The sequence below is a fragment of the Brachionichthys hirsutus genome, unplaced genomic scaffold (genome assembly GCF_040956055.1).
Source record: "Brachionichthys hirsutus isolate HB-005 unplaced genomic scaffold, CSIRO-AGI_Bhir_v1 contig_944, whole genome shotgun sequence".
In the NCBI taxonomy this organism is placed as follows: domain Eukaryota; kingdom Metazoa; phylum Chordata; class Actinopteri; order Lophiiformes; family Brachionichthyidae; genus Brachionichthys; species Brachionichthys hirsutus.
Window position 1 is genome coordinate 35,790 of NW_027180410.1, and position 24,979 is coordinate 60,768.

At 40.7% G+C, this 24,979-nt stretch overlaps 1 protein-coding gene across 1 annotated transcript; it reads right to left on the reverse strand.

The window, feature by feature from the left end:
- Window positions 1-3,917: 3,917 nt before the first annotated feature.
- On the reverse strand, window positions 3,918-18,925 carry LOC137914717 (synapse differentiation-inducing gene protein 1-like). The gene is made up of 2 exons (XM_068758215.1): window positions 18,431-18,925; window positions 3,918-4,085 (listed from the first exon to the last, which is right to left on the reverse strand). Exons 1-2 carry the CDS (start codon window positions 18,923-18,925, stop codon window positions 3,918-3,920), a joined length of 663 nt encoding a protein of 220 aa, XP_068614316.1.
- Window positions 18,926-24,979: the final 6,054 nt, after the last annotated feature.

A 24,979-nucleotide genomic window follows, 5' to 3' on the forward strand; every position in this document is an offset into this window, starting at 1 on the left:
TAGAAGTTGCTGTTGAGATGATTTAAATTTTTCATTTTTTTATTATCTTGTTCATTAACTTAATTTCAAATGCAATTCAAGAATGTTTTTTCGATGATTTATTTTAATTTTTGGCATTTTTTTCTTTACACTTAAACATATGCAATCTGAGCACAGGATTAAAAAATATTTTAAATTCAGTACAACCCTAATATAACATAACATAGAAAAAATAGTGAGATTTTCATCACACAATCCAGGAATGGACAGGATATTTGATGGGGTTTTTTTTTTGGTAAACTTTATTGACCTTTTCCAGAAAATGTGTTCACTGCATCGACCCATCCCTGAGGAGCAGCGGGCAGCCTTTATGGGATCTGGGGAGCAGGCTCGGGTTGAGCATGCTGCTCCAGGATACATCAGCATTTAGACTGGGAAAACTGGGGCTTGAATCACCAGCCTTCTGATAAGTTAATAATACACTTAAGAACAGCAGTCGACTCAGTATTAACAGTTAGCTTTCCATCTCACAGCATCTTTGTCTAGTAATAATAAAAAGCCAACCCCCAATCAAGGAGCCTGCTGCAGATGCAGCCCGTCTCCCTGATGAACACCTCAAGCATGAATCAGATCGTAAAGTAAAAATGTCTGCCAAATTTGTTGATAATATTTTGAGTAATCCTGTCACAAAAATGGATATAATAAAATTGTAGAAATTACTCTTCCTGCAAAAAAAACCTACACTTGGGACTTTTACACTGTGCACTGTGTTCTTCATTAGTATTTGCAATGGATCAATAAAATGAGAAGCAGGTGAGCATTAGAGAGACAGAAACACTCCACATGCAACCTCCTCGGGGGGTCAGTTGCATTCAGGGCTAAGTATGGAGGCTAAATAAGAGTCAAGTCTCCTTTGGAGGAAGTACAGTCTTACATTTCCCAACAAGGTCTCTAGGAAAAGCAAAATCTCAAAGGTTCATCTCTACATACGTCATAAATAATTGAATCAAGCATGTTGTGACTTTTCCTAATGAGCTAAAAGACATCAAGACTCTATAAAATCTCCATTACCTTGACAAAATGATTGAAACGAAATTAAGATAGCATCTCAGATGTCGCTGCATAGCTGGAGACTTTTAACACAAGGAACACTTTGAGAGTCGGCTCAACGCCGAAGCTCCGAAATATCTCCATTTCTCTCCCCCTCTCTGTCTCTCCCTCTCTTGACAGCCCCCATACAGGCAAATATGCAAATACACAAACTGTTTCGCAATAATTAGTTCATTCATTTTCATCTATTATGATGACTCGTGTGCTGTAAGACTTCAGGGGAGCCTTACATGCATAATCAGGAAAGGAATCAATGCAGTTTCTCAACTACACTCTTTCACAGATGTCTCAGGACTGAGAGAAACGTTTTTCACATCTCCCAGACAAAACAATCAGCCTGTTAGTGGCCATCATTGAAACGCTTTCCAGTCAAACGCTCCAAGCTAATTCGCACCAGATTTTCATGGTGTTTTAGTCGTTATCTATTCGCCTTCCGGAGGTTGATACGGAATCCTGAAATTGGAAAGCACTATTGTTGCATTAAAATGCTGCACAGAAAATTGGACAGCCATCAATTTCAAGCAGCAGATGAATTCACGTCGGTCTCTGTGAGTGTGTGGGTGTGTGTTAGCTGATGCCTTCACTCAGTTACTCACTTTGGGAGGCCATGCGGCAGCTGTCGCTGTTTGACTACGCATGACCTTCCAGTGGGACAAAACCTCTATCGATCTGCAGCCCACGGGCTCCATTACAGCCACTGCGTGTTTGGAAATGTCTTCAAAGTAAGTGACAAAGCTGATGTGCTGTCATTCCTAGACTTCTCTCCTCCACTCACTCTGCTGCCCTTGTGTAATCCCATAATCCGTGAACCCACTTTGCCTACAAAGGCAGAGAGCAATCATGAGAGAAGCAGTAAATGTTTAAAACTCATTAGATTACGTCTACAGATAAGCACAATGCCATAATGTTCCTGACAGCTGAAAAAGCTGCTTGTATTTCCTTAAGTCAGTGCTAATTACATTTAATGTAATGCAAAAAAAAAGTACTTTAATAAGACTTAAATGCCCAGACAAGATGTAGCTTTAAAACACATTAAAACTAAACAAATACAGATACTTGAGACAAGACTAAGATTAAGGTTAAATTTAGATATCCATCCATCCATCCATTTTCTTGCCGCTTTTCCGCTTTGCATGTCACGGGTGTCGCTGGAGTCTAGCCCAGCTTGATGAAGGTACATGGTGGCAAAAAAGAAGGGGACATGGATGATACGAGCATCGTGAGTTTTCCTTTTGTGTCCGATGATGTGTTTAGAAGGATTTGCAGTTCTTGATATTATGTGTCCTACATGTTGACCAAAGGAGTCGTCTGATGTGTTTCAACTTTGTAGCTCCATCAGTGCAGACGCATGGAGCTTCACGTAGATTCAAGACCATGTTCGGCCTAGAACCTAAGCCCACAATATCCGCATGCCAACTCCTATGGAATAAATTGATTTGGCTGCAGTGCTCCCTCAACTATCCAATAAAAATGAAGCCCAGTGAAGTGGATTATTGAGCCATAAAATGAAGCTATCCCATACTCCCACCATATCTTTCTCCTGACAGATCTTGGACAACACCTTTTAAAGAAGGAAACTTGGCAGAAATGCCATCCATCACTAAGCAGAGCCATCACTTCCACATAATTACGCAGGAAGAATGAAATTAGCTTCTAACAAGATAATTCACCGACTGTCTTATCCTGCCTCGGCCTCCTCTCACCCACAGATAAGACAGCAGAATGTGGGTGCGTCCGATAATAAGTTATAGTGAAAGGCGGAATAATTTACTGAGAAAAGCTTGTCTGTTTTGTGTACGTGTTTATTTACGTGCTTTTGAACATGCACCTTGCATTTTTGCATGATGGCCTTCTAACAAGCTTCGTCTTTTCATGCTGTCGGTGTACAGAAAGGTGAAAGAATTTGGATTGCGGAAAGACGGGAAGCAATCACTTCACCCTTTGTTTGACTGACACGACCCTCAGAGTTGCTTCCTACAGAATTGAAAGAGTGAAAGTGCAGTGAGAGCCCAATTTGCTGAAGAGTTCAGTGAAAAGGCAAACTTTCAAAAGCTTCACATTCCAGCTGTTTAATTCCAAGTTGCCAGATTGCTGTCTAAAGTCAATCGTCGGAAGCCTTGTCCTTATCTACGATCAATAATATTTGCTTCAAGATAAAATGTCTTTGGCAAGGCCATATTATTTGAGCCTTCCCTTCTTAAATGCACGATATGTAATCTGAAAGCCAGTAAGAGATTGAACACCCCACCTCTGGAGACAAGATCTCATGTTTCAACAGTTTTTTTTTTTATACACAAAGAGACTAAGCAAGAAGCTAAAAATAAAATCAAACAGCTTAAAATCTATTCAAGAGCATTTTGTTTTTTTTGCACATTTTCCTTCCTTCTCACAAACGCTGCTCCCAAACTACAGCATGTCGGGTATCTCATCAACCTTTAACACGCCTGTAATTTGGTTCATCTTTCATCCTGAATCCACCACTAGATCAAAGGTCAATGCTCAGACATTGCCTTGAATGTGAGTCATGGACTGTTGCTAAAGGCAGATGTCAGCCTGTTTGCACAGTGTCAAGCAGTTTGGCCTCGAGTCACTAATGGATAGCTCAGTAAAAGCTAACCTTGTACTGGCAGTAAGAGTGTGTGATAGATGTTAGCATTTTGCTGTTGAGTGATACATCTTCAAACATTACCAAATGCACTTTCATCTTGTCGCCATAACATTATCTTATTCTGGATTAATTCCAGGAGCAGATTTAAAGCCAGGTGGAAAAGCTATCGCTTTTTTAATGAAGTAGTTTTAGTGACACGATTGGTTGGAAAAAAAAAGTTTCAGTCATCCACCAACAAGTTATAGCTTACCCCCTGTGAGAAATAAAATGCTGCAATCCCCAGAGGCCAGAAACAGCAGAGCATGGAGAAGATGGCCAGGCCCAGGTGATCCCTCGGAGGGACGACTATGAAGTTGTCCTCGCTCTCGCTGTCGCTGGAACAGTCCGTCTGCAGGGGGAATAGCAAATCCCGTTAAAACATGGGCATGGCTAGGATGAATAAATAAAGAAATAAAAATCTGTACAAGTATATGACATTGACATTTTTGCAAGGAGTAAGTGAGGTCAATGCCAAAAGAGCCTTAGATATTTTTCAACTCACTCGCAGTTTAATTCATGAGGTTTAATCCAAAAATGTAATCAGTGTCAAATTATCTCGATAGCTTTTCCTCCCCGCTTCCAGGCATTGTGCAAAGTTATGCTAACTGGCTGCTGGGAAAAGCTTCATGCTAAGGGCACTTCTCATCTTCACAAGAACATGGATGAGCAGGTTTTCCAAAACCTTGAAAACACTACACAATACTTCTTATTGCCTCATCTTCATAGCCTGGCAATGGAAGTTTCAATATACTCTCCAGCCCTGATGTGCTTATAGACTCAAAATATGTGCAGGGTCTTCTTTAGGGATCGGGCGCTTCTGGCAGGTTTCTCTACAAATGTGAGAGAAAAAGGTTTTCTGTTGTGCTGCAATCAGGTGGAGGTGAGTTTCAAGTTGACTTGGCAAAGAAAGTATCTGCATTCATTATAAAAAAAAAGGCATTTATGTAATGGAAAAGAAATCAGAGGAGCCACTGCATGCAGGATAATTTTCTTGCACGTAATGTCACTGCTCACATTCATGGACTTTTTGGGACGGCTCATTACTTTCTCATTAGTTCTAAGATATGCAGAGTTCTACATTTTGCCACCTAAACAACAGATGGCATAAAAAGAGATATGGTTGAGTGCATTTCATTTTCAGATGTAAAATACTTATGAGTGGAACACACCTCTTCCCTCAAGCTTCATGAAACTATTTCACGGTCCATGCAACATTCCTCACAGAGAGCAGAAACGCCTTTCAGAGGGAGAGACAAGAGACGCTCATACGTTAGGAGAGAGCGTTTCCCAGGGCTGATGCGCAGCAGGAACCATCGTTTTAAAGTTTGGCTTGTTATAAATACATGTGCGCATCAAAACAAAAGTCACCACACACATACTGGATATCTGTGCATCTCCCACAACAAAGAAAAAACTGAGAAGAGATTTGTTTTCCACAGTGGCCATGCTGTAATGAAAATAAATTAAGTTGCATCCGTCACGCATCATCCTGTTAAACGGATGATCCTGCACGAGGAGGGAACATGAAAAACAAATAAAAGAAACCAAGGCGAGCAAATTATTTTTATTTTCAGAAAAAAAAGGAGCTTAATGTTAATGTTGAATATTTCATTCTGGAGGAGAAATCAGGCAAAAAAAACATGTTCAGTGGTTGAGCTGCTCTCAAAAGTCAAATCATCATCTAAGCTGATGATCTAAAAAAAGAAAAGCCTTCCTTTCATTTTGACTGATCTGCTCCACTATATAATCCTTATATTGTATGTATTTTCTGTTGGGTTTAATCTCTTAATCTCTGCATGTGTTTTTGGGGGTGGACTGTTCTTTAAACCACTAAGATGAAACCGTTCTCCTCTCGACCACAGACCGATATCCACAGGTAGTAATAGACAGGATTTACAGCACAAAGCTGCAGCCTATCCTGATCTGTCAGACCAGGATGAGGATTGCCTACTGCCTTTATGCTGAGAGGGTTACTAGGTTGTCTATGTGCATCTAAACACAATAGAATAAATAAAGACACTTTTAAAAACCTGTAATATCGCTGTGTCTATGGTTTGTTTTTGTTTCAATGAGCAAGAGTGCGGTAGAGGGTTGTTTGCTTTGTATTAAAAATTTAAATTAGCGCAACGAGGTGAGTACTGGGAATGCATTTGCTTTGAGGAAACATTTTTCAATCCGTTTTAATAACATGCAGCTACGTGATTGATGAGGAGGATTAGTCGTCGGCAGGTTCATTAATGGTAGGGGAACCAAAAATGTTATCAACAATAGGTTGAAACAAGTATATTAAAGTCACTTCTTATGGATATGGTAAAGCTGTGAGCACAGGGGTGATCGATGCTCTTTCATTCTCTTCATAATGCAGTGCTGCTGGGGAAAAGGTTATAACACACACAAATAATGCAGCCAACACTTTGCACAATGTCGTTCTATCTTCATGGCCCTAAGCAAGCAATGAGGTGCAATCCATGCAGAGCCAGCTCTGCTCTGTGCCTTCGAGTACTCTGACAATATCTGCTCAGCCCTTTGGCTGCCTGGAGACTGAAAACACACATCAAGTAGGAGCGCTTCTTCTTCGTCATCAGGGAGGAGGAAGAGGGAACTCATTTGTCGGAGCCCAGAATGAGGCCGGCTGCAGTCGGGTAGCCAGAGAGTGTCATCGTACAATTATCTTCTCCTCTTTCACAAACCTGTACCACCCATGAATCCAAATAGCGTCCTGCACTGAGCTGCATTTGATTTAAAGTAAACAGAATTGTGTTTACCGATATTCTACCTGACTTTTAATGAGCAGGTGTGTGTGTGTGTGTGTGTGTGTGTGTTGTCGCCACCACTATTTTTGTAATAATTATGCATGCCGGCGCTGCTAGCTGTTCTCAGATATGTCTTGTAAATCCTGTCAACTTTAGGCAACAAGCTGACAGATAACGAAGAGCTAATGGATGGCTTCACCAGTCTGCCATGGCAGCATAACCAGAAGGAGAGCTTGTGTAATTTCTTTATTCCCAAACTGCCTCCACCACAACATACAGAAAATGGAGCTATGTCCACTATATTTCACCAGCAGCTCTCTGATCCCCCGGAATATTGTCTTTGTGTTTGTACATGTAAGTTTAATGTAACTGTCTCACAGATGACACACGCACATTTGCTTTTTATCCGTGCTGCTTAAATGTCTGCAAAATGAAATGAAGCACTTCATTTTTATTGTGTACTCTTCACCTTTTCTCTGCTCCTGTCATACATTTACTTTGAATAAAACAATACAAAATATGCGTGGGAAAACAAAGCTCTCTGTTCTTGATTACATTTTTGAATCGGTCACAGCTTCCTTTATGAGCCTTTGATATGCTTATGATTGCAAATTAATATTATAAGAGCTAGCGTCTTACATCAGATGTCTTGAGTCTATAGGGACAAAGTCAATACATTATTTTCCATTAAGACATGATACAATCCAAATCAAACAGTGTATCTCAAAACATCTGGACACTCACAAAGTCAAAAGGTCGCATGCTGTGAAAAAAGAATCAGAGCAATGGAGGTTATTTCTTAAATGAATAAGAGTTGAACAAAAACACAACAAATGAAAAAGCCATTGATCACACTGAATGAAATTAAAGCACCCACATAAATGAAAGACGTCTTTTCAACCATTTTATAAAGCAAATGCCAGCATTTGTGATTACATCAAGTAAAAGCATGACTGTATGCCGCTACAGCAAGGCCTGGATGAAGGAAAAAACTACTTCACATCCAAAGGGAAATTACTTGGCAGAATGCATAACTAAAGTAAGTGAGCAAATGTGATTAAAGATGCAATTAGGATACTGCTCCCTCTTGAATTGATATGGGTACTGGTGCGATACCTGGGACTCAGTAGCAGAACTCAGACGTGCTTTTTTCACTACTTTCGTCTCTGTAACAACTAAAAAGTAATTTCAGCTATAAAAACGTATCTCCAAATTTGTTGCAACGCCAGCATTGCTTCAAAGGAGGAAGTCGGGGTAGCTGGAGTAGCTGCTCATGCTGGACATCTGGACTAAAATGTTCTGAAAATACCCATAATCATACTTGCACGAATGTTGTATGTACGTAGTAGTGCTCGTCTTTATTTTACTTTTAAGTACCGAGAACAATTTTACAAAATGCAATACACAATATCAAATTTCCAAAATATTTGCAACGCCAGAATACAATAACCTTCATGTGAATCTGCAAAAAAACAATGTATCATGTGATCTTATGAATGCTTTTGCATCAGTATTCTGCTTCCCTGAAGAAAAATGATATTTAAAGGGAGCAGACAGAATTGATTAGGATCAGATCCCTCTTAATAGTCCTCTCTCATTTAATTATATATCTATAAAACGTCCTCTCTGCCGAGGAGTCATCTGCAGGTTAAACGTCCTTCCTGTCTGTCATAGGGAGGACATGGAGTCACACTCTGCATGCTAATACAGCATCAGCACAACTTTCTGCATCCATGCTTTTTCATTTGTACCATGAAAACAAAAGAAAACAAAAAAATATTACTGACATAAAAAACATTTCAAATTGTCACTTGTCTCAAATTGCTCTCATATGGCTCCATATCGGAGCATCAGCGCATGACTGGTCAGTGGAGACGACAACTTCTGCTTACACACAACATGCAGGTGACTTGTGCAGCCAGCATTCAACTGCAGCACACAATCTGATGTGTGTGTGTGTGTGTGTGTGTGTACGTGGGTGAGTTGTCTGTTAGAGCGGTGCAGAGTGTATGATTTCACCGCATCTCAGACCGGAGTGACTTTTTTGCATCGTTTTTTAAAGAGGAAGATGAAGGAAGGTTGAGAAACGCTACATTGTTGTCTCGGGGGGGATTTTAATTAAGCATTATTATGCTACAGGGAGGGAAGCAAAAACAAGTTTTACAGCACAGTTAATGAGGTCCAGTGATTTACAAAGTGTCTGGGGTCAGCAGCCGTATGAGGTCCACCACACTCAGGAACGTCAGAGGGGATGCTCAGCCAGTGTGTGATCGCAATGATAAGAGTCTCGTCATAGTGGCATCCTCTCAAACATCTATTGCATCCGCTGTGTGGATGTACTACAGTTCCTGCTGGGACTTAATGAGCAATATATTTGTTGTTGTTTTTTTTTCCTTTTCATTACCCCAGTGGCCTCTTTGTTGACAGGTGTGCAAATTAGGATTGTGTAATGAGGCTACAACACGATAAGCTATGCTTAGTATTTGCATCGTGCTCAGTAAACAGGCTGAGATTCAAAACAAAGACTGCGTTGTGCAGCAGAGACAATGGTGATTAAACCAGACAAGATAACAATCCATTATTTTCCAATGAAACTAAATTTCCTTTTTTAGATTTCATGCAATTAAAGAAAGTGACTGGTGGCTTCACCGTGCCTGGAGTCCATTCTAACTTCCCATCCATTGAGTGTTTCTTATAAACGCATTACGGCTAAGAAATATAGGTTATTTGAAAGGTTTAACATTAATTATTAATATATTAACTCATAGATCAGGCAGAAACATGAAAAACAAAAACAAATATACAAATCACAAAATATTATGAATCATTAAGTATAGTTACAAAAATATAAATGATTCCCTCAATCAAATGACTCCTATTGCCTGGAGCGACTGAGTGCCTACAGAGATATAGACACAGCAGTATGGAGGAGCACAAAATCCGTCTGCATTAAATGAATGGAAGAACTACAACGAGAGAAACGCGACAGTAACAGAGCGCTGCAGATGCACACATTCGTGATGTTCTCTTTCCACATATCAAAAACTACGTCCAAGGAGTTTTATTACAGGATAACTCTCCATCAATTGCTGCTTGAGGGCAGTCGTTCATGTGAACCTTGAAGTTAGACTTTATTTGTTGATTATCATTAAGAGATCCAAAGTAACAAATGTTCCCCTCCTCTCGCTCGTACAGAGCTGGGATGGGCTCCAGCAACACCCGTGACCCGCAGGGCGGATAAAGCTGACATGAAAATGAATAAAAAACTTTATATTTGCATACGCACATGCCATTCATTCTGTACATACAGTATGTACTCACTCACAACAGCCAGTACATCGTAACAAGATTCCTTGTCGCTAAAAACATGACTTTTAAATAACGAGTACGCCGTTAAGTGAGGACCACCTGTACTTCGAGCCCCGGGATCCACGTGGATTCATGTAAAACGCTTTCACACATCACAGCAGTGACTTGGGTTCTGTCTGGAGTCGGTAATAATGGAAGCCTCTAAATTAGTGATGACCTGCTTTGGAAGCTCCTCACGTGCAGGTGAACCAAGGCTAATGACTCCATGCGTCTCTCCAGCTGTGCATGACCTCCACAGGCCTGCAGGACCAATCAGCACGGACATCCACTGCTACTCAGGTACGAGTAAACAAACATAATGTCTAATGAGAAAAAGCATTCTGGTTCCCTTTAAGTGTAAACCTAATAATGTAAAGATGCGTAGATTTACATTTCTACTTGCCACAAATGCCAATATGAAATTCCATCTACAATCAGGATTTCAATAATCTCCAGATGAAGAACTGTAAAAAAAAAAAAAACTCATTACGTACAATTTGGGGGAATAATTGGAATTCATTTCCTTATGACAGCATGATGAAATTGTAAAATCGGCACTCTGCTTCATCTTGAGCATTCTCTTAATTATAGGGAGAAGATTTCCATTATTTCTCAAGCTGGTCAACCTCTGATAAATGTTCAGGGTCACTGCTTTGTGTGGATTAATGACTGAAATATGCGCACATGCATTCTTTCCATCAGATTTATAACTCTGCCTTTATGCCTGATTGTCTTATATGAATCCCAGTCACCTTTGAAACAGGTGAATTCACCCAAGTCTTGATTTCCAATCGATCACAACTGGACGGATAAATGCTGTTTGCTCATGGATGCTTGTGTTCACGCCACCAACTATTAAACCTCTAAATGAGAGACGGCACAATGCGCTTCATCAGTGAAGTCCTCCAACATCATTAACCGCTGTCATTACACACGCCCATTAGGAAAGCCTGCGACCATTTATTGCGTCTGGAAATCGTGTATGTTTCTGCTTTGCACAATAGGCCTCTGGCATTTACTGCGTGTTTTTCTTTTACTGGATGACTATCTAGTATTATGTTATTGATTACTACTACAACGCAAGCCAAGTGTTAATAAAGTTTAAACAGATTTTGCTGTTGAAGAATGAGCTCAAACAAATCAATTTACATTGGATTAGCACAGGCTGAACAATTAAACAAGACAGCATTTCCTAAACTGCCATTTTTCATTACACACTAAATAAATGTTCCACTCTGCCTAAGAATGCAGCTGAACTGGAGAGAAGCAGCAGGAATCTATTATTTAGCAGGCAATCGATTAGCTTGTGTCTATAGCTTTTTAATATATGACATGACAAGGCTGTATTACATATTCTGACCCACTAGAAATGTGACCAGCCAGACTAATGGATTGCCGCAGAGTGGGTGTAAGGCAGGCGAGTCCCGAGAAATTGTAACCACCTAAAGATTATATTGTATATAAATCACAATAAGAGCCTTTCCTCCATTTAGCTTGTTTCTGAAGAAAATAATCTAAATCCATCTGACGCCAACAGACTGGTCAACACTTGACTGTTCCCAAAAGCATTGCTCCGATTTGTAACACTGACTCATCCCTGAAAGGCTGATATGACTCAAAACTGAAATCTGTCTCGCTTCTCACTTTTTCATATTTGCCATTCAGGCAATGATTAAATAAACACCAGTGAAATATGGCAGTGTGCTACTTTGTTTCTTTTTCAGGAACTTTATTAAAAAGAAAGAATTCATTTAATATCCGAATAGCTATATGACTATGCGCAGTATTCTGGAATATGAAGTGGTTGGATCTTTAGCCGCTCATTGAAACATTTATTTGATGTGTTGATGTGGCTGCAGTGGATAAAGTCAAAATGAGACAAATAAAAAAAGACAAACTGACAATCGGCAGGGGTTGCTGGTTTCAAAGTCGAGACATCGCCGCAGCAGCACCTTCTTGCCACGTTTAACCTGGCACCAGAATGAATTTGGGATTTGTGCCTCACCTACACAGAAATCCCTCTGTTTGTGTTCGGTGAGGTGTGCCCGGGGCGCTTTTACTGTATAAATACATGCAATGCTGCCATAAAAGACTTGGCAGATAAGGTCTACCACTTCCAAGAAGATAGACACATGGACAGGATATGCATGAGGGCTCTCCTTCCCTTGCCAAATAAGAGGAAGTACAAAGATGATGCCAAGCACCTCGGGCCTCTGAAAAAACACTGGCAAAAAACTGTGATTCTATGGTAGAGTTGGCCTTGCTGCCTTGGAGCTGCAGAAATGATGGGTCTGGAAAATAAAATGGGTTTTGCAGGGTCTCAGGGACCTGAATACATCCCCGAGTCCATGTGAGTGTTTGTGCCAAGTATGATGAGATTCTCTCCAGGCTTTCCTCAGATATTGTGTACAAGAATATGGGATCAATATAAAGTATAAGGTGTTATGGCCATATGCAACATAAAGTCACTGTGATCTTTGACCCCCAGTATCTAGTCACATCTGATTTTTTTTGAAGCCTTGTAACTAATCTAGAGAACAGAATGGACAGTCCAAAATCATGCTATTCTCTAGCTATTTGTTGCAAATCACAGCAATGTTGATTCAGTACTACGTAATAGTCTGTCCTGGTGGCTGTACAGCTGGGACAGCAGCTTTTACATTGGTAAAGCACCAGAGTATCAACAAGCTGGCTGGATCTGTGTAATCTATTTACCTCTTGGCAGAATGGATGGATTTTAATGAAAGTTGGTGGGAGGGTTGGAAATTGCATTTTGGATCTGGATGAAGGTGCAGATTTAATGATGTTGTTTGTTTTTTTTTACCTTTATTTAAAAATATTTTATATGGCTGCTTTAATTTAAATTTATGTCTGTTATGCAAATAAATGTGACTGATTTTGTTGAGACGTTGTGGATGTCTGTGGTAAAACCAAGGTCTCTGCAGCGCTGGGCTGAAAATGTTCGCTTTTGAATTTAGAGGATGTTATTCTCACCAATAAGTATAAAAATCCTTGAAAATATAAGTTTGGACAATAACAAGGCTTGAATGAATGCGGCATGTCTATTGTTCAAAGGATGAGGGTGATAATTGGGATTTCAAAGACAGCAAACCCCTTAATTTCTTCAAAGAACAGTGTCTATTTGTGCTTGAAAATTGTGTCTTGAAACATTTTCAGATTTTTAGGAATTAAATTGTATTCTATAACGTTAGAAATTCAACTTTTCTCAAACCATAATGCATCTCAAGACTCCTATAGCTTAGAAAAATGCATCAAACCATGGGATACTAAATGCCGTTAAGGAGCAGAGAGCAGCAAGCTTTAAAATCTACCAAAATGATCCGCTTACAGCTGACTTGAAATGATCCAAGAGATTGGCTTGCCGTTTACTGCTAAATGGAAAATGGGATAACTCAGAGAGATTTCACAAGAGTATATGACAGAGGCACATTTTGGGTGCCGGACCCTTCAAGATAGGAACAGAATGTGAGCACCGAACTGCTGCATGAGATTTAATGAAGACATAAGCGCTCATGTACCGTCAAATTCACTGGGAATGGTTAACCTCCTCCTATCAAACCTGGACAAATTTAAAATGCTTCAGAAAACAGCCAAAAGTACTCACTTTAACAGTAATCGCTATATTGATTTCACACAATACATGTGCTGGGAAAAAAAAGAATCAGATGAGCTGAGAGCAAATCATTTTGATTGAAATGCTGCATGGGGGCACGACTACCACATGCTCAAATTCTTATTTGAATATCAAATGCATTGATAAATGCTAATGTCATGCACTGGAGATGGTGAACCAGATGGGAGACAAATAGAAATGACGGCTCTTATTGCAGCACAAGGGCTCTTTATGCAGGGTGCAAATGCATGAAAATGTTCAAGGACTGCATGCATGGGGCCATGCAGACTACAGAGCATTTTCCTGAATGCAATCTGAAGCTGCAAAAGCATACATGATCCAACATTTGACAACAGTTGGAGTAGATTACGTCACATTTGTTTTATGGTCATTAAGAGAAATACATTTGAGGAATGGATTGCATTTTTGAGGAGATACAAGAGTGGAAGTGGATTCTAGATCACATTGCAAGTAAAGCCGTGTCACCATGGCGACATCATAGTCGTGTATGCCTTGGGTTTAATGATGCTAAAAATGATGATGCCCTCACACTGACACAAAACAGAATACACATATTGAATACATTGTCAAGGCCTGAATGCCCAAATCAGTGGCGTAATGTGCTCTTAAACAAAATATATATATAAGCACCAGAGACAAAAACATACTGCTGTAAGTCATTCACTTCGTAGGTGTATATACTAATATGAAATATACTACATAGAGCATACTTAGGGAAGTGAAAAAGGAAGAGTAAGTTTGTCTGACTGGTAAGGCTAAAGACTTGACCTCCGGCTCAGCTAATATTCAGTATCCTGAATCAACACCCAAACTTCCCAATGGCACCACATCTATCTGCCCATCTGTCACTCCGTTTTGCTGTTACTCTGGTTTACACGGACATAGTTGAAGTTATTCACTTGAGGCAGTGACTGCCAGGAGGAGCAATCAACCCACAACTCAACTTTGTCCTCTCCTGTTCAAGCTCCCAGTTCTTCATGGAAATTCAGTATATTCTACTGTTAGATGTAAGAACTTTGCTCAGGGTGTAAAGACAATATAGAATACAGAATCAAGTAGCAGGATTCGGGACAGAAACACAGTTTGCTTTCTTATTAACTCGCAGAGGACAGTCTATGTGTCTAAAAACATCCACTTAAAGCAGATATCTCTAATTATACTGCAGTGCTAATGTCGTCTGGACTATAAAGTTATCTGTCAGAACTGACAAACCAAACAGGAAAAAATATCATTCATTCATCCTTGTTTTCGCTAAGAATTCCTCATCACCCCTTTCTCTCCATGATCATTTATGCCGAGGAGCTACGAACATAATTTCGTTGCTGCTGCTGCTGTTAACATTTTTCTTATTCTGTTGTCAGACAACTGACTATTAAGTAAATCAGTAATTAATTCGTGGCTCGTAACCGCTTCCCATTATTTCGACACTGCAGCCCTGACAGCATCGATCAAATCAGCATTTCATGCCTGAGCAATCTACAGACAGCATAATAAAAACAGTTTGCAGCATTAGCATTGGCATTCAGGACTATGAATGATTGGCACGAATGTGAGAAGGCGCACAGTATCTCTGCATCTCTGCCCCGTGGCTTTTGGGGTGTGGATGGAAAGCCAAAATAGAGAGACTTTTTCCAATTGCAGCTTGCTGAGCATGGACACGATCTCAGCTGTCAGTGAGCAGTCAGAACAGCAGGGTGGTGAAGACAGACGGGGGTCCATTTGGCAGATCTCTACTGCTTTCTGTGTATATTTGTGAGGCCTCTAACATGTGTTCGGGCAGAGTGCTGTCAGAACGTCAGTGTCTCTTGTAAAGGGCACTTCAAGAGGGTGACTTTATTATCTTGAATCCCCTATCACTTATTTATAAGATGTTCTTCTTGCAACTGCTTACATCAAAATATAAAATGAAGGAGGGGGTGTTACTTTAAAATATATATACACAACCTTAAATCCAACCTTAAATTTAAGAGTAATCCAACAAGAAAAAGTGATATTTGGGCGAAAGGTTTGTTGTCCATGCTGAACTGAAGCGTAAACAGCCTGCCGTGTCTCATTTGCGTAATGTAATTTATATCTATTCATATCGATGAAATGTCTCTTCCATTTGCTGATCCTCTTCAAAGGTGTTCTTCAATTTACTTTTTACTACACCCTTTGAAAACTGGATAACTAATGCTCTAAATTGGGGGGAATATATATATTATTTTATTTTATTGCAGCATTTTCTCCATTTTTATTTTCTGAAATGAGTTCTAAAAACTCCAATATCTATAAGTTAATGGGAAAATAACATGAGCACACCCTGCGCCGCCTGGAGTTAATGACCTTTTATGAATTGGTGAGGATTTAAAGCATCTTATTTTACACTGTTTCCCTGGTTCTAACACCCAGTCAGACGTAGCAGTCATGCATAACAATTTGTACTTCTACAAAGCCTAAGAAATAGCCTCATGCAGCTGAAGCAACCTCTGACTGACGTTTTACCAATTAAGAAAAGTTTTCCAATCTAAAACAAACCACAGAAATTACTCAGCTGTCAGACACTGGCCCCGTTTCCATCTCATTTAGTTCAAAAGAGTCGATAAATACTTTTCAGATATGTGCATTATGGATTTAGAATGCCTTCATCATTCCACATCATAGGATTGAGATGATTATGGATCAGGCATCAAAAAAGACAAGATGAGTTTCTTGCAAAACACAACTTTTGGAGACACAAAACTCTTGTTCTTGCTGAAGTAGCAAACAACTTTAAAGGTGCAATCCTCCTGTTCATTTTGTGATACACCGACGTTAAAGCTAGCTGTGAAATGTTGTTTCTATTCTCCCTGGTTGATCTCCCTATCTGTCTTTTATGTTGACTCACATTCATGTTGGGAATTCTCTGTCTTCCTATTGTCAGTCATGCTTTGTGTCCTCTACGTACAGTATATGCTGTCATCGAACTGAAAGCACATTAATTCAGATTTTATTTAAGTGCTACTTAAATAAAACCCCTGCTGGAATACTGTATTCGAGGATGAGCTCCCTAAATTCTACATCCAGCTCGCTCGACCAAAGCTTTGTGACACCTGAAGAAATCCAGAGTTTTGATCTTACCAGGAAATTGCCTCAATATTAAGCTTTCATGTTCCATTCTTTTGTGACACACTTGTTCCAAACCTCCTCACTAACTCAGTCTTCATCCCCCAAGCCTCAGAAAGAAAGAAAAATATTTGAGAGTTTAACAGAACTGAAGGATCCGCATTTATGACTTTAGGTTTTTAGCATACAAATGATTTTTCTAAACTGCTACATGTCTACTGATATGGTACAGCTGTAATATATGTTAATATGTTAACACACACACACACGCACTCACATTAAACACAACATTGAAACCATTTCACGCTGTATTATTTTACACAGCTGTGATAGCATCTCTTAACCACACAGTTATGACAAACCCTATTTGGTCAACAACAACAACAGCAATGTATCCATTAGTTGTTGTTTTATTATTAATATTATTATTATGCATGCACGAGTATGCTGACAACACAAGAGACATTACGGCTTCTGCCAACAGTTGGCAGAAATGAGGCGATGAGCCCACTAAGGATTACAAAAGTAGTAGAGAACTCAATAAAGCTTCCTAATTGATTAATGTGGAAGGAAGTTAAGAATCCCAACACAAAACATTTATAACTTTGGCTTTATTTATTTTTAAACAAAACCCCAGATGACGATAGGACATTTAATGCTGTGAAATTCTACATTTTGTCCTTAAATTGTTCGGCACAATGCCTTAGAGAGAAAGTCCAAACTCCAGTAGATAAATAATGACTAATAAAACGGTCGGTTAAGATCAGCTGCTGTATCATTGGTCTACTGCCCAGGCATTATGTAATATGTGCTCCATCCTTTCCCCTTTCTATCTCTAAACTGGATGCTGGGCCTGATGATGCTTTTATTTTTTTTTCCATTTGTGAATAGGAAAATATAAACAATACAGCAATGTGTTCACTTAAACTTTGAACTAGTAGTTCTAGTACACAGGAAGGAAAGTAATCTCTTTGGCATATGCACTTCAACTGCTTTCCTATCTCGGTCTTTGAGTGAAGTCACTGAACCATGTCCTTTTGCTTTTCTTCAGCTTGAATAACCATTTTCCTTTTGGTTTATTTAAAAAGTGAAATACGCTGCCTCTCTCCGCTGAGCGAGCGCTTCAGTCGTGTGTAACCCCGTCACGTTGCATTCCAGAGACTGCATGTTCATCACAGCAATCCAGGTTAATTCTAATAGACTCCGGGGCATTTGGAAGTCAGTTCATTAGCTCTTACAGGACACTGGTCAAACTCAACACTCTGTTCCGCCTGTCCAATCCCCTGAATCCTTTGGAGTGCTCTGAGCTTTGGGCTGTGATCAGTTGAGAACTAAAAAGCTGTAGCTAATGCTGTAATACTGGAGCACCTAATATCCCAGGGTGAGGCAGGCATGGGTGATTTATTATTATCTAATGAGGAATTTCAGAAGTGGGAATTGAGGCCAAGGTCAGTGGATCAAATGGGATTTGTGGTCAGTAAAATACCAGCGTGATCCCGGCATCACTTCCAGCATTTGATGACACAAGTGTCCAAACACCCCTGGGATACAGCAAACACTCTCACTCTCTCGCTCTCTCTCTCCTTCCACACAAGCACGGCACATGTATCCAGGCACGAGCTTTCCATTTCACTCCAGTTCCTCCCTGACCCAAAAACAAGAATCCACCTCACTTGCCTAAAAATCTCCTCTCCCTTCAGAGAGTTCTGAGCATCCTTCAAGCTTCATTGACACTTTTCACAACCACAAAACTCACATGGCACCAAATATACAAATACACAAAACAAAACTGGGCAATCATTGCTGAAAAACACAAAGTCGGGTCAAAGTCAAGCTTGTGTTGTTCCTTCTTACCTCATACTCCACATACTCTTCCTCCTCAACGTCATAGGAGACAGTTTGGATCTTGATGTGTTCTCCGTCTTCCAGCAGCTTCACTTGGGGATCCTCCGTGTTGGGGGTGTCCGCCCCCGTCATGTTGGATGCCTCTTTTGCCTTCTTCTCTGTGAAGGTGGTCTCGCAGCACTCGCTTTTGTATTCCTTGGCCTTGATGCTGCCGTTGTCCTCCTTGTACAGGATGAAGTTGGGCCTGTAGAAGGCTTCTACTGCCAGATGCAGCGAGGTGGCATCCAAAAGCTGCTGAGCTTTCACCTTGCCGTTGGAATTGTAGCAACCCCCACCCACTACATTATTCACCTTACCCCCTCCACCTCCCTCACCTCCTCCAGCAAAGTAATTCATAATGTTTTCTTGGTACTGGTTATTTGGGAAGTCGCCCCCATAACCGTTCACCGTGTGCTTGCTGTTTTTGTCCAACAGTGGGTTTTGGAGCTCACTCAGGTTCTCCATAGCAAAAAAAAACAAAAAAAATGATCCAGAGGTGACCGTGAAGCTTTTCAGTGATGCTTGCTTTTATAAGAAAATGGAAAACTGATTAAATAAGACGAGATGCGTTCCTCAGCGGTGCACGTTGATGTCATTCACATTCGGTTCAAGGGAATCTGCAAGAAGAAAACAAACAACAGAAGAAAAGAGAAGATTCAGTGTGAAATGTGGAATGACAATGCTGTCGGTAATCTAGCAGCAGGTAACAGTTTACCAAACACTTCAGATCAGATCAAAGTTCAGCAACAACCTTGACATCATCCTACTTGTCAACAGCGTCACCCTGCAGAATGTTCAGTTCTGTTACACACACACGCACGCCAATGACTGTTGCAATGTGATTTCTATATTGCTTATCCATGTTTTCGGTCTAATCAGCCTCACTTCCTCATTTGCATTAGTTGAGTCGTTGCACAGCAGGGAGCTGTAATCTTCACTATCTATCTACATTTAGGGCTGACACTTATCCTGAGTTAGTTTTACAATGGTTAAAAATTCAATTTCAAGGCCATTTATTAAAATAGAAAAATGGTAATATGATTAAAAAAAGAGGTTGAAACTGAGGATGAAAATCATGATCAATCATGATAAGCAGTTTGTTACGAAGGCTACGTTTGCAGCATTTCTAAACCATTGATTTACATTTTTAGACATTGTCTTGCTAATCTTTATAGATAGATAGATAGATAGATACTGTGTGTGCGTCCTTCGACTCAAAACGTCTATAAAAATGTACTAACTACTTGAATTTTAACCGATTTTCTGTCCAAGAAATATGCATTACCAATCGAGCTTTTGGAATTTCACAACTTGCAATGGATACATATAAATGTATACCAGCCATTCACAGCCATAGAAATACAAGCTCACAGTCTTCAGAACTCATTCACCACCAGCAAATCATTTTATTCATAATTCTAATGGCAGCTGCACAGCAGAATGCTAATATGTGGTTTGGGTATAACTTTCATTCAGAGAAGCCTGTGAACAAACATCAGTCCCTCACAGTTTAATAGTTCTCTGCGTCACCGTTTTCACCTGCGACCTTTGTTTGATTAATCGCTGTTTATTATAGAAAAGAGAAAGCAATTTATTTCACAGGATCCTGACCCCAATCATGCACACCTGGTTTTTTGAAATGTTTCTAAATGCTTAAAGGTATTTGCAATTGAAGACAACAAGATAATAGACGGTACAAAATAGCACTGTGGTGATGGGATATGGATAATAGCTTGTTGGCGTACAGTTAAATATCTGTTTATTAACGTCCTCATCGACGAGTCGTGGATTTTCTTGATCCTTCGGTTAAATCAGATTCGTATTCAGCATGTAAAATGCATATCTTTATTTACGCTCCATGTGTTACACTCATACAGAGAGAACAGCCATCCACTATGCATGGCCTCCCACAAAGAGATTCAAGAAGTTGAAAAAATATAAATGACCTCTCCTCCTTATTTCCAGAATTACAACTTTTATACTTCATGTTATATAATGCTGTGGAACTATACTCACCTTATCAGTCCTTCAACAGTGTCATCACAACTTGCCTTACAGCCCCTCTCACATGTTATGATGCAGTTACTTTAAATTTTCTAAATCTCTTTCTTTTCCTCAACATAGCCTTTTATTTACTGTACTTTTCATGTTTCTGCCCTATGAATAAAATAGAAGCCTCTCGCTCCCAGGCTTCCTGAGCCTCAGTAGCAACCGGACAGCCAACAAAGTTTTCATGGTTCCTCCCCCGTTGGACCTTCTACGCCTAAATGTGCTGACATTGTTGTTCCACATGAGTGCGGTCCACGTACAGCGCCGGGGGGTTCACACACTCGAGTCAGTACTTACGAATTCTCATAAAAATCTAAAGATGAGCAGGTGCCGAGGTTTCTGTCTTCTTAGGACGCTGCTGCTGCTGCATCGCACTGTTGTTTTCCGGGGTAGGATGCTTTCTATCATCCATGTAGCTAAACTGTCCTTAAATATTGCCTCTGACCCCTGGATGGATTTGATAAATAACCAAAATATTAAATGCATTCATTTATTGGTTACAACTTGGTAACAATGAGAACTTTTACATAACCCCGACTTGTGTGCCGAGGTTTTAGAAATGTCAGGAAAAAAAGGTACACTTGAGCTCAAGAAGCCGCAAAAGCATTTTAACATCAATAAATCACCAACCGCATTAATACTGAAGTGCAGCTGCAATTAGCATAATCATGTGAGACAGTTTGCGAGAGAAAGAGCCATTTCCGCTGCTTCTGAAGCAGAGTTTTGATTTGATGGGGAATCTTGCAGCTCAGAGATAGTGCATCGACAACACAAAACAGGATGTTGCTTTTCCACAGCAGCAGATGGTGGAGCCTCAGACAAATGTTCCCATTTCGCTTTTTTCCCCTTCACGATGGTTTTACCACCCTGCCAGTGTAAACAAACCGATGATGATGATGATGATGATGATGATGATGAGCTCATGGGATGTGTGTGGCTAAATCTGTTAGAGCATTCGCATTAATGTTTGGACGCTTTTGCCACCTCCAAAGGTTGGTGAAGGTCACAGGTACGAGCACTCATACTGTGGGAGGAGAATACTTTTGGAGCACCTGTGGTTTAAGAAACCAGGCGCAGAGGCTGTCATATGGATAACCATAATAAATATTCTCCCAAGTGCTTCCCCATCTCTGCCACTGTAACACTCATAGTCTGTTCAAATGCCACAAGCTGACAGCAGATTTATTTTCAAAGAAGTCTTTGGTGTTGTCAAACTTTCAAATACATTGTTGCTGGGTTGTAGGTGCAGCAGGCCCTTATTCAGTAATGGGAATTTAAGTGTGAATAAGCCATTTCAGCGCACATCTCTGAATCAGTGGAGATGAATGTCTTAGAAATAATAGCCACCCTGTGTGTTTGTGTTGTGTGCATGTACAACTGTGAATAAATAGGCGTATTTGTGAGTGTGTCTGTGTGGGTGTGTGAGTGAGAGTGGGTGGATGTGCTTGTGAGAGCAACAAAGAGACAGAGAGAGGACAGGAAAGAAAAAGAGAGATCATATGCAATTCGCACGGCTGAGTGCATTTGGGCTTGTTGGTAAGACCGAGGCGGCTGGGCGGTACAGATGAAAGCAAATGAGGTACAGCAAACACCGTTGTGAGGGAAAAACATTCAGCACGACAGAGGTGGAGCAAGCACTGACCCTGTGTGCTGCAGTGGCGCCGTGTAGAGGAGCACACAGGTGTGTGACAAGGGGCTAACAGGTTAGTGGACAACCTGGAAGCAGCCAGACACTGCGGAGGAAGCGGCAGGCTGTGGCATTGCAAACATGCCAGCCTTGCTGATATGACCGTGCAGTTCAACCCCATTAGATTCCAGTCAGCACACTCTATTTCCCTGTGTCAGCCCAATGCCAATCAGCGCTGGACCTCTGACCCTGAAGTGGAGAGCGGGTTTCATCAGACAGGCGTCATGGCCGGTGTGGCGAGATGGAGCTGAATACCAATGTATCTTGTTTGTCAACCATTTCTTCCAACTAGTGTCTCCCACAGCTCTTCAACAACAACTTCATCTTCCTCTAATGTCATTGTGGAAGCAGTGGCTGGCACGCAATATGCATAATGGGGTACCACCGGGTAGTTATTGATGATCGCAGATCAGGATGATGCATGAGCTCTCCCAACACAAAATGCGAACCTGCATGGGAACATTTTTCAGTTAACCTGGCTCTGTGGCCTCAGCACTGACAGAATGAGCAACAGAATAGGGTGAAGTGACTTCAGCTCAAAACCATGCTGGCCGCTCCTTTCATCTCCATCAAACGAGGCGATGCAGAATGTCTTAATCCGCTTTAAATGAATATGAATCCTTCTCCTGCGTCTGTGGCCTTGATGATAGTTAGTCCCCTCTGTCAACATGTTTATCTGTGGGACCGATCAAACATCAAACCCTCCACTCGCCTGCTCTCTTCTCTGGACCCTTGTCCGCTTTCAGCCTCATATGTTCCTAATCTCCTCTTCCTAATCTCGTTGTATATCCACTACGCAATGACAATAAAGGCTTTCTATTCTATTCTATGTTGAAATAGTTCCATATGATGTTGGCTGTCAATAGCAGCCATTTACACTGGAGAGAGAGAGAGAGAGAGAGAGAGAGAGATTTTCAGGAGGACTGCAGTTCAATCAGCAGTCAGACCTGATCACCTGTTCCATTCCAACGCTTTCAGGCATTGAAATCCGAGTAAAAATGTGGGGATTTTTGTCTCCTTGGCTGAAACAGTTATCCCTGCTTTGCCTTAAACAGTGATATTTGACATATAAAAAAAACCCAAATGAGATCACACAGCATCATTAAATAACCTGAAGCAAACCCTTTTTGAGCTGTCAACGCTTTTATGGGTTTTCTTTGTTCAGAAACGCACTTACGCTGTGGACAAGCCGAGCCATACAGAAAAAAGGCACTATTGCTGCACAGAAGCCACTTGATGGCTTCACGTCTCTGTGAAACCCACAAAGACAAGGGGACAAGATTGATGCTCCAACAATGGCAGGTTGGAACTGTGAGGGATGCTGTGTCTCCAACATCCTCACTGACAACAGACACAGTGCGACACTTGCTGCTTTGTGACGCCGCCGCGCACACATGTGCGTAAATGTAAAATAAATAAATAAATAAATTGCGTAAAGAGAGTTTACTCGCGTCATTAGACATTTATGGTGTCATGTTTTACGCACTTGAAATAAAACATAGCGCGCACCGAAACAGAGGACAAAAGAAACCTTTAATAATGAATGAAGGATTCCTTACCACGGGGATCTGGACAATTTAGTTTGGAAGGTACAAACAGCGGCGGGTGTCCGGCTGCACAATATGACTGGGCTGCTGAAGGTGTCGCCCAGGAAAGAAGACATCTCTCAGACTTTGTCGTTTGAAGAAACCGTCAATCACTTCGGGAGAACAGGTCTCCGCTCGCAAAACACCGGCGACTTACTCTCCTCTGGAAATATGAAGGTTTCCCCTTCAAAGTAAACCGTTCACTTTGACTCCCGACTGGAATGTCGGAAACTTGAGAAAGAAACATAAGCGACGCTGCGCGGAGGTTCAGAGAAAGAAGCGGGGATGGAGAGAGAGAGAGGAGGAGGAGGAGAGCCGTCCGATACGCCGAGCGATGCGCGCACAGGGAGAAGACAGCGTCCACCCTCCCTTCATGCGCGCGTTTACGCTCGCTGACTCCACATCTTATGGAAAAAAAACAGGTTAATCTCTGAGAGCCGTTCCTGGAGTAAATTACAAAGACTTCCCAAAACACATGACACCTTATTTAAATCGCGTGTTATAAATAAAAATAAAAAATAAACTTCTGCAGGAGCAATTTGGAAGCAAACCCGCATGCAGGCTATAAATATGTCCCACAAGTGTGTGAAAGCAAACACCACGTAGGTGCCAAAGTGAACAGTGTGAGGATCGGAGGCTGGACTGTCATCTCTCATGAGTTTCTATCAGGGCAAAAAAAGCAGTATAATAATAATACTATTATTATATAATAGCAGCCAGTATAATTTCTGAGTCGACTGGCTATTGTGAGCCAGCTGATTAGGTTAGGGCAAACCAGTGACAATAATGTTAGATAAAGCACTGGCCTAATATTTGTGTGGCACTCAAAGTATAATCACGTTAAGTTTCTTCAGTTTTCAAATAGACCTGACAGACCATGCAGAATAATGGATGGCAGACTTTACAGGCCCTGAAAAGCTATTTCATTCTCCATGACGATAAATATTCTGCCAAGTAAAAGATAATAAAAGATAACAAAATCCAGTTTGACCCAGCAGTGCAAGGGAAGGGCCAGTAGCGACATGATATGTGTACTGAAGAACAAAAAACTATGTACTGGAGAATAAAAATAAGATATATAAGAGCAAATGGAATGCAAATTAGTGTCAACAGTCATTTGATGAGTGCGTATAGACGTGCAACGCTCTTATAAGAACACTTGTGCAATGTTCAGAGCGCTATTTACAACAGCTTTGT